General features: G+C 41.2%; 1 protein-coding gene and 1 pseudogene across 1 annotated transcript in view; both read left to right on the forward strand.

The window, feature by feature from the left end:
- Positions 1 to 18,508, forward strand: part of Bag4 (BAG cochaperone 4) — a 28,402-nt gene that overhangs the window by 5,282 nt on the left and 4,612 nt on the right. The window contains exon 2 of the mRNA XM_042679440.1: positions 13,186 to 13,290. Coding sequence (XP_042535374.1) covers positions 13,186 to 13,290 — 105 coding nt within the window. The remainder of the gene's footprint in view (positions 1 to 13,185; positions 13,291 to 18,508) is intronic.
- On the forward strand, positions 6,899 to 7,450 carry LOC122107627 (annotated as a pseudogene).

Consider the following 18,508-nt stretch of genomic DNA (forward strand, 5'->3'; position numbering starts at 1 on the left):
TTACTGGGTGTCAAATTCTGGATACAATATTGGATTGATTAAGCATCCAGGAGCCATTGACTCATGCCTGTAATCCTAGCTACTCTGGAGGCTGAGATCTGAGAATCATAGTTCAAAGTTCTAGGCAGAAAAGTCCATCAGATCATTGCTAGTAAACTTAAAAAAAATCCTGAAGTAGAACTGTGGCTGAAGTGGTAGAGTGCCCCCCTTGAGTAAAAGCTCTTGGTCCCTGAGTTTAAGCCCCAGGATGAATGCATATACACACACACAACAACCAGAACAAGCAACCACAAAAAACTCACATTTTTTTTTTTCCTTTTTCTTTTTTGAGATTTTGTGGCAGGGCTGGGAAAGTGGCTCAGTGGTAGAGTGCTTGCCTTGCATGCATGAGGCCCTGGTTTAGATTCCTTAGCACCACATAAGCAGAAAAAGCTGGAAGTGGCGCTGTGGCCCAAGTGGCAGAGTGCTAGCCTTGAGCTGAAGAGCTGAGGGACAGCACCCAGGCCCAGAGGTCAGGCCCATGACCCAACCACCCCCTACCCCCACAAAAAACATGGAGATTTTGTGGCAATCAGTTGTCTGTAGAACACAGTCAGGAGGGAGATGGGGATTTGAGAATCATCAAGTGTCAGACTAGATAATGTTGCTAAGGGAATTCTTTGAAATTCTAGAATGAGGTTGGGAAAAGGGAATCAAAGGTGATAAGAGCAAATACTTGAATAACAGGAGAATCAGGAAGTCACAAAGTACAAATCAAGTATAGACAGTTATTTGGGAGGGAAGTGATATGAGAACTGAAAAGAGTATGCTAGATTTGGTAATTTAAAATGTACTGTTAATTTTAGTTATGGAGTTTAAAATAGTAGAGTATGGGGCTGGGGATGTGGCTTAGTGGTAGAGTGCTTGCCTAGCATGAAGACTTAGGTTTGATTTCTTCAGCATCACATAAACAGAAAAAGTCAGAAGTGGTGCTGTGGCTCAAGTGGTGAGTGCTTGCCTTGAGGAAAGAAAAAAAAGCTCAGGGACAATGCCCAGGCCTTGAGTTCAAGCCACAGGACAGGACAGGACTGATAATAAATAAATAAATAAACAAAATAAAGTAATGAATGGGAGGTTTGGATGAGAAGGCAGTTGGTATAAAGTGTTCTTCTAGAAGCTTTTAGCCAATGAGAAAAACAGTCACTGAGTTCGGATTTAAGGAAGAAATTTAAGGATTAGGTGACTTGAGTGTCTTTATAAACAGAGGAATATGAGTTGTTGTGTCAGGAAGAAAATGAACAAAAGGATGGAGTATGGTTTAGGGAAAATCAGATTGAATTGAATTAGAGGGGAGGATTGTAGGATAGGAATCACTGAGTATGTAAATATAACCAAGTGCCTGGGGGAAGACAGAAATTGTCAAAAAGCTTGGCTTCGATTGAAAAAAAATGCTCAAGAGTGAAGCATAAAGTGAATTATTAGTGATTTTGGAATGGAGTTGTACCACTGGATATACAAATAACTTATAATGTTCTTTTCAAATATTTTTTGTGTAATTTCAGGGTATAAAGGCAAATTTATATAATATCAATACCACTTAGATTTCTCTACTGTTAGATTTATTGGGCTGATGATACTTTGCAGAGGAATATTGGAAAGTCACTGTGTGTGTGTGTGTGTGTGTGTGTGTGTGTGTGTGTGTGTGTGTGTGTGTGTGTGTGTGTGTGTACCAGGGCTTCACTGTGTGTGTGTGTGTGTGTGTGTGTGTGTGTACCAGGGCTTCACTGTGTGTGTGTGTGTGTGTGTGTGTGTGTGTGTGTGTGTGTGTGTGTGTGTGTACCAGGGCTTGAACTCAGGTCTGTATACTCTTGCTTGGCTTTTTCATTCATGGCTGGTATTGTGCCCTTGAGCCACATTTTTGCTGGTTAATTGGAGATGAGTCTCAAGGATTTGTCTGTCTGGGCTGGCTTCTAACCTAGATCCTTAGATCTCAGCATCCTGACTTGCTAGGATGATAGATAAAGTCATTTTCTGAATTTAACCATATTTGCTTCTTTCTCTCTCTCTCTCTTTCTCTCTCTCTCTCTCTCTCTCTCTCTTTCCTCTCATGATTCTGGGGTTTGAATTCTGACCCTCATTCTTGCTAGACAGATGTTCAAACCCCTTAGCCACTGCTCCAGCCCTATTTCTGCTGTTAATTTTGAAATAGTCTTGCTTCCTGCCCATGTGCATGACTGAGCCTGATCATCCTGTGTCATGCCTGATCATCCCTGCTATGGGGATAGCTGGGATAACAGGTATGTGTCACTATACCAAGCTCTTCATTGAGAAGGCTGTCTCTAGAACTTTTCTGCTTGTGTTTACCTTGAACCAGGATCCCAACAGTCAGCCTCCCGAGAAGCTGTGATTACAGGTGGGAACCACTGGTGTCTGGCTCCTCCATATATACATTTTGTTTTCTTTTGCTGCTGGAACTTGAACCTGAGACCTTAAGTATGCTAAGCACATGCTTTAGTACTAAGTCTTGCAGCTTTAGTTCGCCACTTCTCCTAACTAGTTCTAAAATAAAATGAAAAAAATTTACTCCAGCCTTCATAGGAGATGTGGTTTTATATCTCAAAAGAAGAAATTTTTTTCTCAAACTCTGGAATTTGGGCTGGGAAGGTGGCTCAGTGGTAGAGAGCTTGCCTTACATGCCAGAGACCCTGGGTTTGATTCCTCAGCACCACATAAGCAAAAAAGAAAAAGCCGGAAGTGGCTCTGTGGCTCAAGGGGTAGAGCACCAGCCTTGAGCTGAAGAGCTGAGGGACAGCGCCCAGGCCCAGAGTTCAAGCCCCACGACAGGACCAAAAAAAAAATCAAACTCTGGAATTTGAACTCAGGATTTTATACTTGCTTGTCTTGTTTGGCCTAGTTATCCTGTATAATTTTAATCCATTTTTTAAAATATAAAACTTCTCTACCATTTGTGAAACCTTTTGTTGTTAGCCTTGTTTTAGTTTGTATTTTAGTCAACAAGTAAAAGTTTATAAAGAATTGGACATATGATAAAATTGTCAACTTAGCTTATAGAATAGAATTTACTTTAACCACTTTCCTGTAAGTATTAGTGTCAGCTTAGGAAGGTAATGAATCACAGTTTTCATTGTTACTGAAGGTATTTTTAGGTTTGTCCTGTTTTGTCTAAAAGGGTGGGAGATGGGGGCGGGGAGACAAAGACTGTCTTTTTTAAATTAACCTAGAAATTTTTATTATTGTTTAGAGTATATTTTTTATTTTTCTATTTTACTTTATTTTATTTTTGTCGATTGTGGGGCCTGAACTCTGGGCCTAGGCGCTGGCCCTGAGCTATTTAGCACAAGGCTAGCACTCTACCACTTGAACTCTACCACTTCTGGCTTTTTCTGTTAATGTGGTGCTGAGGAATTGAACCCAGGGCCTCATGCATGTGAGGCAAGCACTCTGCCACTGAGCCACCTTCCCAGCCCTATATTTTTCTTTTAAGTAAATTATGGTGTAGCATACATTTAGTAGATTTAACACTTAGCATTCTGAGTTTTGACTAGTGTCTCCAATTATGTAAACATCAAAACAACCACCATGTCGATATTGATCCATCATTTTTTATTTTTTTGGCAGTGCTGTAATTTGAACTCAGCTTTTTGTTGTGCTTGCTTGATTATTGATTAATTGATACTCCTGGGGCTTAAACTCAGAGCCTGGGCTATGTCCTTCAACATTTTTGCTCAAGGCTAGCACTCTTCCACTGGAGCCACAACTCCACTTCTGGCTTTTTGGTGATTAATTGGAGATGAGAGTCTTACAGACTTTCCTGCTCAGACTAGCTTTGAAACAGGATCCTCAGATCTCAGCCTCTTGAGTAGGATTACAGGTATGAGCCACTAACACCCAACTTTATGCTGTTTATTTTTGAGATAGGGTCTTGCTTTTTACAAATGTGTACTTAGACTGTGATATGACTATTTTGATCTGCCAATTTTAGGCTTTCCATCACTGTAGGGGATTAAAGGCTCATGATACTACATCCCGATTCCTGAGCTGAGTTCCAACCAAAATCCTCTAGACCTCAGCCTCCTATTATTGCTAGGATGGCAGGATGAGTAAGCCCAGTTATAGGATCAGAAGGGGTCTCGTGAACTTTTCTGCCTAAGCTGGCCTCTTAACTGCAGCCCTCCCATTCTCATTCAACCAACTAGCTAGGATTACAAATATGAGCCAGCAGTGCCTGGCTGATCATTTTTCTAAAAATGAATTTTAGGCTAAGGATTCCTTTTTTTTTTTCCTTCCTTCCTTCCTCCCTCCCTCCCTCCCTCCCTCCCTCCTCTCTTTCTCTCTCTCTTTCTTTCTTTCTCTCTTTTTCTTTTTGGTGCCAGTCCTGGGGCTGTTCCTGAGCTTTGTATTCAAGGCTAGTGCTCTACCATTTGAACCACAGTGCTATTTCCAGCTTTTTTTTTTCTTTTTTAGTTTATTGAAGATAAGAATCTCATTGCCTTTCCCACTGGGTTCAAACCAGGATCCTCAGAGAGTAGCTATGATTATAGGTGTGAGCCACCAACTAGGTGTGGCCAAGGATAAGCATTTTAAGATTTATTTTTCATACTAAGTCCTGTTAAAATTACAGAGTAAAGAATTGTGTTACTCTTTATAAAAGTATGGTCATAATTATATGAACTCATTTTTATAGCACACACACAAACTCATTTTTATAGCACATGTGCATGCATGCACGCACGCGCGTGTGCACACGCGCACACACACACACACAAAATTCAGTACCAAATGTCTTTCAGTCACAGATGGCCCTTTTTTGGTGCCAATCCTAGGACTGGAACTCAGGGACCTAGGCATTGTCCCTAAGCTTCTGTGCTCAAAGCTAGCACTCTACCACTTGAACCACAGCTCCTTTTCTGGTGGTTAATTGGAAATAAGAGTCTCCTGGACTTTCCTGCCCAGGCTAACTTTGAACTGCAATATAATCCTCAGATCTCAGCCTTCTGAGTAGCTAGGATTACAGGCATGAGCCACTGTCACCTACCCTATTATGGTCATTTTTTTTTTTTTTTGGGTCTGGTCATGGGGCCTGAACTCTGGGCCTGGGCGCTGTCCCTCAGCTCTTCAGCTCAAGGCTAGCACTCTACCACTTGAGCCACAGTGCCACTTCCAGCTTTTTTCTTTTTGCTTATGTGGTGCTGAGGAATGGAACCCAGGGCCTCTGGCATGCAAGGCATGCGCTCTGCCACTGAGCCACCTTCCCAGCCCCCCCCCCCTTTTTTTTTTTTGTCAGCCGTGGGGCTTGAACTCTGGGCTTGGGTGCTGTCCCTCAGCTCTTCAGATCAAGGTGAGCGCTCTACCACTTGAGCCACAGCGCCACTTCCGGTTTTCTAGTGGTTTATTAGAGATTAGAGTCTTACGAACTTTCCTGCCCGGGCTGGCTTTGAACCATGATCCTCAGATCTCAGCCTCCTGAGTAGCTAGGATTACAGGCATGAGCCACCGGCGCCCGGCTTATGGTCAGTTTTAAAGTGCTTATTTGGTTACCTGTCATGCCAATGGAAGTGGTTCTTGTAGTAATTCCATTGGATACGACCTGTTAGGTTTTGTTTTTTTTTTGATAGCTTCTTTTGATTTCTGGTACAACAGAAACTTGCCCATGTCTATACTCAGCTACTACTTTAAGAGATTTTAATTTTTTTTAAATAGAGAGTAATGTTTAGAAACTGCATAAGTCAGATACAAGTTGGATAACAGAAACGTTGGTTTGGTTTTGTTGTAGGGAATTGAATCCAGGCTTTTTTCACATGCTAAGAACCTTTTTTTTGTAAACACATTATTTTTTTAAGAAATAATTTGATTTGGAAATTAAACAGGTACTGGATATCTGAAAAGTGGAAAAAGAAAAAACAGTAGTAACTGTGGTAAACAGCCGCAGCTTCTATGCTAGGGAATAAAGGCAATAGATTGGTCTTTTTAGAATCTGAAAACTGAAGGGCCTGATAGAGCTGGAACCCAAATTGAGTGCCAGTTGTACAATGGTTATTGTATTGTCATTCCTTCTAGACCATTATAAATTAAGCATTTGCAAGTATTTTTAAATACAAAGCATGTGAGTTCATAGTCTGATTAATTTAAATTCTACATAATAGAATTTGTGTATATGTGTGCATATGTGTGCACTTGCTGGCTCTAGGACTTTAACACAGGGCATTATACTCTTGCTTGGTTTTTATTCTCAAGGCTAATGCTTTACACTTGGCCCTCACCTTCATTTCTTTTTGCTGGTTAATTGTAGATAAGAGTTTCACAAAGCCGGGCATTGGTGGCTCATGTTGCAATCCTAGCTACTCAGGAGGCTGAGATCTGAGGATCACGGTTCAAAGCCAGCTGGGGCAGCAAAGTCCATGAGACTCTTATCTCCAAATAACCATCAGAAAACTGGAAGTGGTGCTGTGGCTCAAGTGGTAGAGCATTTGCCTTGATCTGAAGAGCTGAGAGATAGTGCCCAGGCCCAGAGTTCAGGCTCCAGGACCGGACCCAAAAAAAAAAAATTTTTTCTAGTGTTAATTGCATTTATTTTATATGGAAAATCTTTGTTGCTAACAATATTAAAATACAAATACAAATATTTGCACAATCTAATAATAATAAAAGTAAATTAAAAACAATGCCAAGTTTCAGATTTGGCATGACAGAGTGAAGAGCTCTGTGGATCTGGGTCCCTTTGAAACTGAACACTGTTTAAAAGAAGAAAAAACAGAAGAAAAACAGTCGGTGCTACCAGCTTACTGGGAAGAAGAGGCAGCCTTGGAGCCTGAGGTCCAGCCCAGGAACCACACTGCTGCCTAGAGCTCTGGGGTGGGCCTGGCAAGGGTGAGCCAGGAGTGGCTGCCCAGCTTTGCAAATGGCCTGGTCCCTGAGGCCTGTACTCATCCTTCCGTTTGTCCTGGCTGCAGCCATCTGGGGCCAGGAACCTGAGCTAGAGCAGACCACTGGCTGGAAGGTGACCCTGAAGACTATCTAGGATGGCCTCCACTGGATCCACACGTATCTGAACACTGCCCTGAGGCAAGGATGGCCTCTGCTGGTATAAGTGCAGTGATGGATTGAAGCCTTTTTCACACTATGGATATAAACCTTCCCTGCCAAATGGATGTGAGGTTCTATTTTCTCAACATTAGCATCCTCTCCCTGACAAAGGGCTGCAACTAACACAACCAGTGCCATGGAGACCTGTGGCAAAAGCAAGAACTACTGTAATGAGGAATATCTAGTATTGCCTCACCAAGATCTGCATAACTTGCTGAAAACTCTAGGACTGGCTCAGCATGTTCAGGCAAGGAGACAATGGTGGACCTCTTCTTTGATAGTGTTAACACATTTAGGCTGTAGACTGTGTCTGGACAGCCAGTGAACTGCACGCAGGTGTCACCATGAAGAAAAAACTGATTTGTAAAGGAAAATCTGACAGCAGATGACAGATGAGGATGATGTTTTCACTACATAAGTATAACCTGCCTTACCTCTTTTTTTTTTCAATTAGACAACTTTTACTGAATGAGAAAAATACATTTAAAATGTGCTTTAAAACAAATGGATTTAGAAAAAAAAGACATGCATTTGAAAGAACTTTTGCACTGTGAAAATCAAATATTTCTTGCAGTAATACAATGCGCCAACCATAAAATATAACAGAAACAGAATTCTCAACATTCCAAAGACAATATTAAGGTTAAGAATTTCACATCTATTGTAGCAAATTTAGAAGGGCATTATAAATAATATATCCATCCATTTGAAGCTTTACAAATTTGACAGTGCTCAATAAAAGATTTTAGAATCACATCCGATAGTGTCACATCCACAGAATCACAAATCAGTGTCCTGTAAAGTCCCTTCTAAAATCTTTGTGTTGATTTTCGTAATCCTTGCCATTTGTTAATGCTAACCCTTAAGGAAACAACAACAAAAACAGAACAGGAAAAGAAATGCTGCGGTAAAATCTTGATCGTGTACAGAAATTATTGCTACTGTAGTTCACCACAAAGCATATTTATACAATACCTTTGATTATGAAAAACCAATAAAAATCTTTAGTGACACAGCCTTACAATTGTACACAACAGAGGTAAGGCAGCTTATACTTATGTAGACCTTACAAAACTGCATTTAAAACCTCAGAGTAAAAAAATGTGTGGAGTATGGTAAAGAGGCACACCTGCCCTCTCAGGTGTCTTCCAGGGCATTGCTGCCTCCCTGGTTCTTTTCCTTGTCTAGTGACCAAGGTCACAACCAGGTGTGTGTTAGGTGAATAAAATCTGAAATGTATATAACTCAAAGTACATGAGATTGAATATTAAAGAAAACCCAGCCCAGTGCTAATGGCTCAAGCCTGTAATCCTAGCTATTCAGGAGGCTGAAATCTGAGGATCACAGTTCAATGCTGGCCCAGTCAGGAAAGTCTGTGAGACTCTTACCTCCAATTAACCGCCAAAAAGCTGGAAGTAGAGCTGTAGCTCAAGTGATAGTGTGCTAGCCTGGACCAAAAAAGCTGAAGGATAGCCCTAGGCCCTGAATTCAAGTCCCAGTAGAGGCATACCAGAAACAAGAGTTGATTATGTAGACACAGTGGCTCACACTTATAATCCTAGCTACTTGGGAGCCTAAGACTGGGAGGATCAAAGTTAGAGACCAGTCTGGGCAAAACACAAAATACCTTATCAACAGACAGCTGCACAGTAGCACACATCTGTCATCCCAACTATATCAGAGGCTGAGATTGGGAACGTTAAGGTTCTAAAATAGGCCAGTCCAAGCAAAAAGGTTTGAAAGACTCCCGTCTCAACAGAGTAAGAGAAGTATAGTAGTACATACCTGTCAGTTTAGCTAAAGCAGAAATCATGAAATAGGAGGCCAGGAACAAGTGCAGGTTAAAAAAACAAAACACCCAGGGGCTGGGAAGGTGGCTTGGTGGTAGAGCGCTTGCCTTGCATGCATGAAGCCCTGGGTTCGATTCCTCAGCACCACATAAGCAAAAAAGACAAAACCTGGAAGTGGCACTTTGGCTCAAGTGGTAGAGAGCTAGCCTTGAACTGAAGAGCGGAGGGACAGCACCCAGGCCCAGAGTTCAGGCCCCACGACCAGACAAAAAAAAAAAAAAAAACCACCCAAGATCCTACCTCAAATAATAACAAGTGAGAGAAAGGGCTAGAAGTGTGGCTCAGACAGAATGCCTGCTTATTAGCAAGCACAGGGCTCTGAGTTCAAACTCATTATCACCCTTCCTGAAAAGTAATTTATGTGGGGTGAGAATGTGGCTTAATGGTAGAGTGCTTGCCTGCATGCATGAAGCCCTGGATTCAATTCCTCAGTATCACATAAACAGATTAAAGCCAGAAGTGGCACTGTGGCTCAAGTGGTAGAAAGCTCAGGGACAGTGCCCAGTCCCTGAGTTCAAGCCCCAGAACTGGCAAAAAAAGTAACTTATTAGGAAAGTGTACGTACACCTTGAGGCAGGCAGTTGAATGAGGGTCCATTACCTGTACACTACAAGAATAGGTTTGATTACAGGCATGAACCACTGGTACTGGTTAATAATAAGGCACTCAAAATCAGGTGCCAGTGCTCAAGCCTATAATCCTAACCACTCAGGAGCCTGAAGGATTGTAGTTCCAAGCTATTTCTGGGCAGAAAAGTCTGTGTGACTCCCTCTCCAATTAACAAGTAAAATTCCAGATTGGAGGCATGGCTCAACTGGTAAAGCAAGAAAGCCAAATTAAAAGCTAGGCGCTGGTAACTCATACCTATAATCCTAGCTATTCAGGAGGTTGAGATCTGAGGATGGAATTTTGAAGTGATCCCAGGCAGGAAAGTCCATGAGACTCCAATTAACCACCAAAAAACTGGAAATGGATCTATGGCTCAAAGTGGTAGACTGCTAGTCTTGACCAAAAAAGCTCAGGACTACCCCCAGGTTCTGACTGGGGGGGGGGGGGGGGGGGAGGGGTGAGGAGGGGGAAGGGAAAGGGGAGGAAAAAATGAAAGAAAAACCAAGTTTGAGGACCAGAGTTCAAGCTCTGATATCAGCACACACAATTAGTTAATATAATAAATTACATCAATTGACTAATGACAAAAACTGTGATTATACTGTATCTCAATAGATAGAAAATATTAACATCTTGTTATGATAAAAAAAACACCCAATAAATTGGTTACACATGGATATTTTCTCAACTTGATAAAGGGTATCTGTGAAACATACAGAGATAACCTTGAATATAATTCTGAAGGACTGGGTGTTTTCTCTCTTAACAGTTCTCATGATGGTGGTGTCTGCAGTGACAGCTAAATCTCTTGGGCGGGCACACTATCACTTCTACCCATATTTGTATGGCTGTTTCGCCTGAATTATGCTCTATAATGTGAGTTGATACTGCTACCTCCAATCCAAATCCATCACCACTCAGTTATTCTCCAACTTGCCCTATTGTACATTTTATTGAATTTGTCTGTCGCATTTCACCACCCACATGAAAACCATTTCCCATAAAATTGCAGTAGTCATTTATTCTGCATACACACAAAATAGTTTAAAAATTACACTGCTAATATCACTGCTAATAATATTCTAAGTGTATTTGTTTGTTTTTTGAGGTGGTGAGGAGAGGATATTTCACGATGTTGCCCAGACTAATCTCAAAACTCCTAGATTCAAGGAATCCTTCTACCTCCCAAATAGCTGTTCCCTTAGATTTCTTCACATTTATTTTGCCTGTAGAATATGTATTCCTGAGATACCCATTCAGAAGACTGTTCAAGAGTTATTTGACACTGGACACTGTGATGAAAGTAAACCATTTACAACTTGTGAGTGGAGATGGGAGAGATGAGGGAAGGGAAGACACTGTACAAAAGGAAATGTACTCATTACCTGACTCATGTAATTGTAATCCTTCTATATCACATTACAATAATAATAAAGAAAAATTTAAAGCTATTTGAATTATTTTCTGTGTGTAGTTATTAATGTGATAGGATTTCTTGTTTGCTATTTTTTTTTAAGGCTGTACTGGGCTTGAACTCAGGGCTTCACTCTTGCTAGGCCTTCATTTTCCTGCTTTACCTTTGCTTTTTGAACTGTTTTCTTTTTTGCGTGAGGAGCAATGGTTGGGAAGATGCAGGAAGGGAAGGAAGGGAGAGGAGGCTTTTGTACACGTGACTTTAGGACATTGTAACTATTTCACATAATTAGGTAAAACCTTTTAAATCTTAATTTGTTATTTACTCTTAATTTTGTCCATTTATGTGCTGGGACATGAATCCAGGACTTTGTTTTGTTTTGTTTTGTATTTTTGGTCCAGTTGTGGGGCCTGAGCTCTGGGCCTGGGCGCTGTCCCTTAGCTCTTCTGCTTAAGGCTAGTGCTCTACCACTTGAGCCACAGCACCACTTCCGGCTTTTTTTTTTCTTTTTGCTTATGTGGTGCTGAGGAATCGAACCCAGGGCCTCATGCATGCAAGGCAAGTACTCTACCACAGAGTCACTTTCCCAGCCTGTCCAGGCTTTCTTTATATACTAAGGCAGTAATCTAGCAGAGCTGTATCCACAGCCTCTAAGTGATTTTTTTTTTTTCTTGTAGAGTTGGAAACCAAATTCACAGTTTCATCCATGCCAAACAAGCATTCATCCACACTCCAGACCCCCTAAGCAAACTTAAAGCAATAATTTCACATCCTTAGTGGGATATCCTGTAGATCAAGAACACAAAACAAAACATGAAAACCTTGAATTATTTTAGCAATATTAGTAATTTTCAACACTGTTGGCATTATTTTGTTACCATCATGTAAGTATTATACTTAAAAAGAATAAGCATACTGATAAAATTAGAAATCTGTATTTTCACAGTAATAGTTAAAAGATACGGGTATTAGCTGGGCACCAGTAGCTCACACCTGTAATCCTAACTACTGAGGAGGCTGAGATCTGAGGATTATGGTTTAAAGCCAGCCTGGGCAGAAAAGTCCATGGGACTCTTTTTTTGTCGGTCTTAGGGCTTGAACTCTGGGCTTGGGTGCTGTACCTCAGCTCTTCATCTCAAGGCGAATGCTCATGAGCCACAGCGCCACTTCTGGTCTTCTAGTGGTTTTATTGGAGATAAGAGTCTCAAGGACTTTCCTTGCATGGGCTGGCTTTGAACCGTGATCCTCAGATCTTAGCCTCCTGAGTAGCTAGGATTACAGGCGAGAGCCACTGGTGCCCGCCCATGAGACTCTTATCTCAATAGACCATCAGAAAAGCCTTGAGCTGAAGAGCTGAGGGACAGTGCTTCAGGCCCAGAGTTCAAGCCCCACAACCAGAAAAAAAAAAAAAAAAAGATACAGATATTAGAAAAAGAAAATGAAAAACTCCCTGGGGCTGTAGTTCAATGGTAGAGCACTTTACTAATGTAGCATGTTATAAGGCCTTCAGGTCAATCTCCAGCACAGTAAAAAACAAACAAACACCCCACAACCAGACTAAAGCAATAGCGTAGACTACACAGCAAGACTGTCTTAAAACAACCCAAAAACCCTTTAATTCTGGTATAAGAGGCTGAGACCTGAGGATTACGGTTTGAAGCCAGCCCAAGCAGGAAAGTCTGTTAATATTCTTATCTCCAGTTAACCACTAAAAAGCCTGAAGTGGATCAGTGGCTCAAAGTGGTAGAGTGCTAGCCTTGAGCACAAAAGCCCAAGGACAGCACCAGACCCTGACTTCTAGGTCCCAGGACCAGTACACACATGCAAAAAAGGACAACACACACACACACACATAAAATCCCTTTAGTGGTGAGGGGTAGTTAATAGAGATGGATAAAGGCAATCAAATGTGGGTTTTGTGAGTCACCTCATAGAAACAAATTTTGTTTTTTTGGGGTTTTTTTTTTGGGGGGGGGGTCCAGTCGTGGGGCCTGAACTCTGGGCCTGGGCACTGTCCCTTAGCTCTTCAGCTCAAGGCTAGCGCTCTACCACTTGAGCCACAGCGCCACTTCCGGCTATTTTCTTTTTGCTTATGTGGTACTGAGGAATTGAACCCAGGGCCTCATGCATGCAAGGCAAGCACTCTACCACTGAGCCACCTTCCCAACCCCTACATATATGTATTTTTTTTAAATGTTATTAATGGTGAATTTATCTTCTTTTTCTTAGGAACAACCACCATATCCTGGCTACAATTCTAACTACTGGAATTCTGCACGCCCAAGGGCTCCATACCCAAGTACATATCCTGTGAGGCCAGAGTTGCCAGGCCAGGTATGCTTATCCTTTTTTCCCTTCTTCTTGGGTTTGAATTCAGGGCCTCATCTTTGCTCATCTTCTTGACTCTGCTGGTATTCTACTTCTTGAGCCACAATTTCAGCCCTGGTTTGTTGTACTGATTATTTTATTTTATTTTTTGTCAGTTGTGGGGCTTGAATTCAGGGCCTGAGCACTGCTCCTGAGCTCTTTTTTCTTAAGACTAGAGCTCTGCCACTTTGAGCCATAGCTCTACTTCTAGTTTTAGAGTAGTTAATTGGAGACTTTTCTGCCTGGGCTGACTTCAAACGGTGATCCTCACATCTCAGCCTCATACGTAGCGAGGGTTACAGGTGTGAGCCAGCAGCACCCAGCTGACTGGTTATTTTAAGGATGGAATTGCACAGAATTTCTGACCAGGTTGGCTTTGAACTCTTGATCCTCTGGGTCTCAGTCTCCTGAATAGCTGGGATAACAGGAGTAAGCCATTGGCTCTTGGATCTTCTGTTTCTTAATTTTTTCATTTTTTAAAATTTTATTTTTCATATGTGGGTTTGAAGTCGTGCTTGCATTGTACCACTTGAGCCATACTTCTACATCTGGCTTTTTGATGGTTAGTTGAATATAAAAATCTCATGGACTTCCTGCCTGGGCTAGCTTTGAACTGTGATGCACAGATCTCAGCCTTCTGAGTAGCTAAGATTATAGATGGGAGTCACTTGCACTTGGCTCATTTTTTTTTTTTTATTCTTTTTTTTTTTGGTTGGTCGTGGGGCTTGAACTCTGTGCTTGGGCCCCTTCCCTGCTCAAGGCAAGCACTCTACCACTTGAGCCACAGCATCACTTCCGGTTTTCTGGTGGTTTATTGGAAATAAGAGTCTCACGGACTTTCCTGCCTGGGTTGGCTTTGAACCACGATCCTCAGATCTCAGCCTCCTGAGTAACTAGGATTACAGGTGTGAGCCACTGGCACCCGGCTTTTTTTTTTTTTCTTAAATTACAAAAGTCTTAAATTTTTTGAAGTCTATTTTTCTTCTGTTGCTCTTTCGTTTAGTGTTATTTCTAAGAAGGTTTTGACTAGCCCAGGGTCATAAACATTTATTTCAATTCTTTTTGTAAGAACTAAAAAAATAATTTTGTTCTTTCATTTACTCTAGGTCTATGATCCACTTTGAATTACTATGTGAAGTTCAACCTCTTATTCTTTTTTTTTTTTTCATATTGGTAGCTGTACATCTCAGGACTCTGTTCTTACTCATTGAGTAAGACACTAGACACTCATTATTCTGTGGATCTGTATGTCTGTCCTGAGTACTGATGCCAAACTGTTCTTATTATTGTAGCTGTGTAGTGAATTTTGAAATCAGAAAGTGTGAGGAGGACTTCAACATTTTTCTTATTTTTTCTTTTTTTCTGTGTATGGCTTGAACTTGGGGCCTGGGCACTGTTACTGGAACTAGGGACCTCATGCTTTCTAGACAAGTATCCTGCTAATAGAGCTATATTCCCTTCTTTTTTATTTTAGGGTTTTTTGTCTTTTTTTTTCCCCCCCAGATACAGTCTAGAGCTTTTGCCTAGATTGCCTTGAACCACTACTCCTACTTCACCTCCCCAGTAGCTGGGATTAAAGAGTGAGCTACCACACCTAACTACAACTGGTTTTGTTTAATTATCATACATTAGTTGAACAAGAGGGATTTCATTGTGACATTCCCATATACGCATATAATATAGTGCATCAGTTTCTTCCATTCTTCAAAGTCTTTCTTGCCCCCCCCCCCTTCTTAAAACAGTTTCAACTGGTTTCATTGTCCTAGTTCCATATTCCATATATATGCATATTTAAGTATAAAATACTTCATAATTCATTTTCACTCACCTCCATTTACCTTCCCTATCTTCTGCTGATAGGCACTCTCCAAAAGAGCCTGTTTTTTTTTTTTTTTGTTGTTGTTGTTTTGCCAGTCCTGGGGCTTGAACTCTGGGCCTCAGCACTGTCTCTGAGCTTCTTTTTTGCTCAAGGCTAGCACTCTACCACGTGCCACAGTGCCACTTCTAGATTTTTCTTTTTATGTGATACTGAGAAATCAAACCCAGGTCTTCATGCATGCTAGGCAAGCACTCTACCACTAAACCACATTCCCAACAACTATTTTATTTTTTTTTTAATTTGGCAATGCTTATGTTTAATCTTAGGGCTTTAGCCTTGCTAGACAGGCACTCTGCCACTGAGCCATACCTTCAGCTTTGCTGGCTATTTTGAAGGTGGAGTCTTATGGACTTTTCTGCTTTGTCTGGCTTCAAACTAAGATCATGGATCCCAATTTCTGAGAGACTAGGATTACAGGTGTGAACCACTGCACCTTGCTTGGATTACTTTTGCTATATGGGATCTATCATGCTTCCATATGAATTTTTATACTGGTTCTTCTATTTTTACAAAGAATGCCATTGGGATGTTGATAGCTATTGCATTGACTCTGTAGATTGCTGTATGGCCATTTTTCTGATAATCATTCTCTAATCCATGAGCATAAAAGGTATTTCTATATTCTGTTGTCCTTCCTTCCTTCCTTCCTTCCTTCCTTTCTTCCTTCCTTCCTTCCTTCCTTCCTTCCCTCCTTCCTTCCTTCCTTCCCTCCTTCCTTCCTTCCTTCCTTCCTTTTTTTTTAAAAAAAAAATTTATTCGTATTTTTGCCAGGCCTGGAGTTTGAACTCTGGGCTTGGCCACAGTCCTTGCACTTTTGTACTCAAGTCTAGTGGTTGACCAATTGAGCCATAGCTCCACTTTCAGCTCTTTTTGTAGTTTATTGAAGATAAGAATCTCATGGACTTTCCTGCCTGGGCTGGCTTTGAACCATATTTCTCAGATGTCAGCCTCCTGAGTAGCAAGGATTATAGGTGTGAACCACTGGTGCTTGGCCCTTCACTTTCTTTCATTAAGGTTTTACAGTTTTCATTGTAAAGGTTTTTTGCTTCTTAGTAAAGTTTATACTGGAATTTTGTTTACTTTGAGACTATTGGAAATGTTTCTTTTTCAGCATGTTTGTTGTTGGTATATAGAAAAGCTTCTGATTTTTGAGTGTTGATTTTATGTTCTGCTCTATTGCCAAAACTGTTCTACTAGATCAGGAGTTCTTTTGTTGGAATCTTTAGAATCTTTTAAGTATAAGATCATATCATGCATAACAAGTGACAATTTGACTTCTTCCTTCCTTTGAATTTCTTTTCTTTTTTGTCCCTTATTGCTCTGGTTAGAAATTCCAATACTAGGGGCTGGGAAGGTGGCTCAGTGGTAGAGCGCTTGCCTTGCATGCTCGAGGCCCTGGGTTCGATTCCTCAGCACCACATAAGCAAAAAGAAAAAAAGCCGGAAGTGGTGCTGTGGCTCAAGTGGTAGAGCACTAGCCTTGAGCTGAAGAGCTGAGGGACAGCGCCCAGGCCCAGAGTTCAGGCCCCATGACCGGACCCAAAAAAAAAAAAAAAAAAAAGAAATTCCAATACTATATTAAATAAAGAGTTGGGAGAGTAGAAGACACCTTTGATTTGTTACTGAGTTTAAGTATGTTATTGGTTTGGCCATAGGTTTATAAATATAGCCTTTGTTATGTTGAAGTGTATTCCTTCTGTTCCTAGTTTCTTCAGAACATGTGTGTGTGTGCATGCGAGCATGCATGCATGTGCACCAGTCCAAAGGCTTGAACTCAGGGTTTGGGCACTATCTCTAAGCTTTTTTTTTTAAGTCTACTACAGTAGAGCCACAGCTTCCCTTCTGTCTTTTTTGGTAGGTAATTAGAAATAAGAGTCTCACAGACTTTCCTGTCAGGGTTGACTTCAAATTATGATCCTCTGATGTCACCTTCCTGGTAGCTAGGATTACAGGTATGAGCCACCAGTGTCCAGCCTCTTCAGAGCTTTTATCATAAAAAGATATTGTAGCTGAGTGCCAGTGGCTCATGCCTAGCTACTCAGGAGGCTGAGATCTGAGGATCATGGTTCAAAGCCAGCCTGGGCAGGAAAGTCCATGAGACTCTTATCTCCAATAAACCACCAGAAAACAGGAAGTGGTGCTGTGGCTCAAGTGGTAGAGCGCTAGCCTTAAGCTGAAGAGCTGAGGGACAGTGCCTAGGCCCAGAGTTCAAGCCCCACTACTGACAAAAAAAAAAAAGATGTTGAATTTTGTCAAAAGCCTTTTTATCAATTAAGATGATCATGTGATTTTTTTTTTCTGTGCTGTCTTACATTTATTGATTTCTGCTTAGTCAAACCATCTTTGCATCCCTGGAATGAAACCAACTTTTATGGTACATGATCCTTCAAATGTGTTAGCTGAATTTGATTTGCAAGTGTGTGTGTGTGTGTGTGTGTGTGTGTGTGTGTAAAATTGAGACTGGGTTAAATAGTGCAACGTGCAACTGTTTTTTTTTTTTTTTGCTTACGTGGTGCTGAGGAATCAAACCCAAGGCCCCAAGCATGCAAGGCAAGCACTCTACCACTGAGCCCCACATAGTGCAACTCTTGTCTCAAAAACTTGTCCAGGTGCCAGTGTCTCATGTTTTTATTTCTAGCTACTGGGGAAGCAGAGATCTGGAAGATTGTGCTTTGAGTCCAGCTTGGCCAAAACACATTTGGGTGTAGTGATACCTGTCATCCTAGGTACTTGGGAGGCCAACACTGGGAATTTTGTGGTTCTAGATGAGCTCATGCAAAAGTTTTAGAGACCCCCATCTTAACAGAAACAGCTTTTATGATGGCGTATACTTGTTATCCCAGTTATAGTGGGAAGTGTAAATACTAAGATCGCTGTCTGGGCTGGCTGAGAGAAAAGGGAGAGACCCTGTCCCTAAAACAGACAAAACCCAGAGCAATGTTGAAGAGGATGCCAGACAGACTGTGGGGGGCTAATGAAGAGGATGAATGAGTGTGAATATGGTCAACATAGTTTGCATGTATGAAGATAAAACAATGATACCTGTTGAAACTGTTATAAAAGAGTGTGGGGACAGGGAAGAGTGATGGAGGGGTTGAAGATGATTACCAGGATATATTTTTGTTTTCATGTATGGAAATGTCACAATTAAATGCCTCTTATATGACTAATATATGGTAATGAAAACTTAAAACAGTAAAAAGGGCTGGAGGTATGTGTGTGTGTGTGTGTGTGTATATATAAATGAAAAATATCACAAGTGCGTTTTGTGCCACAAGTCTTATATTTACGTTATCTCATTTAAATT

This window comes from Dipodomys spectabilis, unplaced genomic scaffold (assembly GCF_019054845.1).
Source record: "Dipodomys spectabilis isolate Male_0828 unplaced genomic scaffold, ASM1905484v1 ptg000052l, whole genome shotgun sequence".
Lineage (NCBI taxonomy): Eukaryota > Metazoa > Chordata > Mammalia > Rodentia > Heteromyidae > Dipodomys > Dipodomys spectabilis.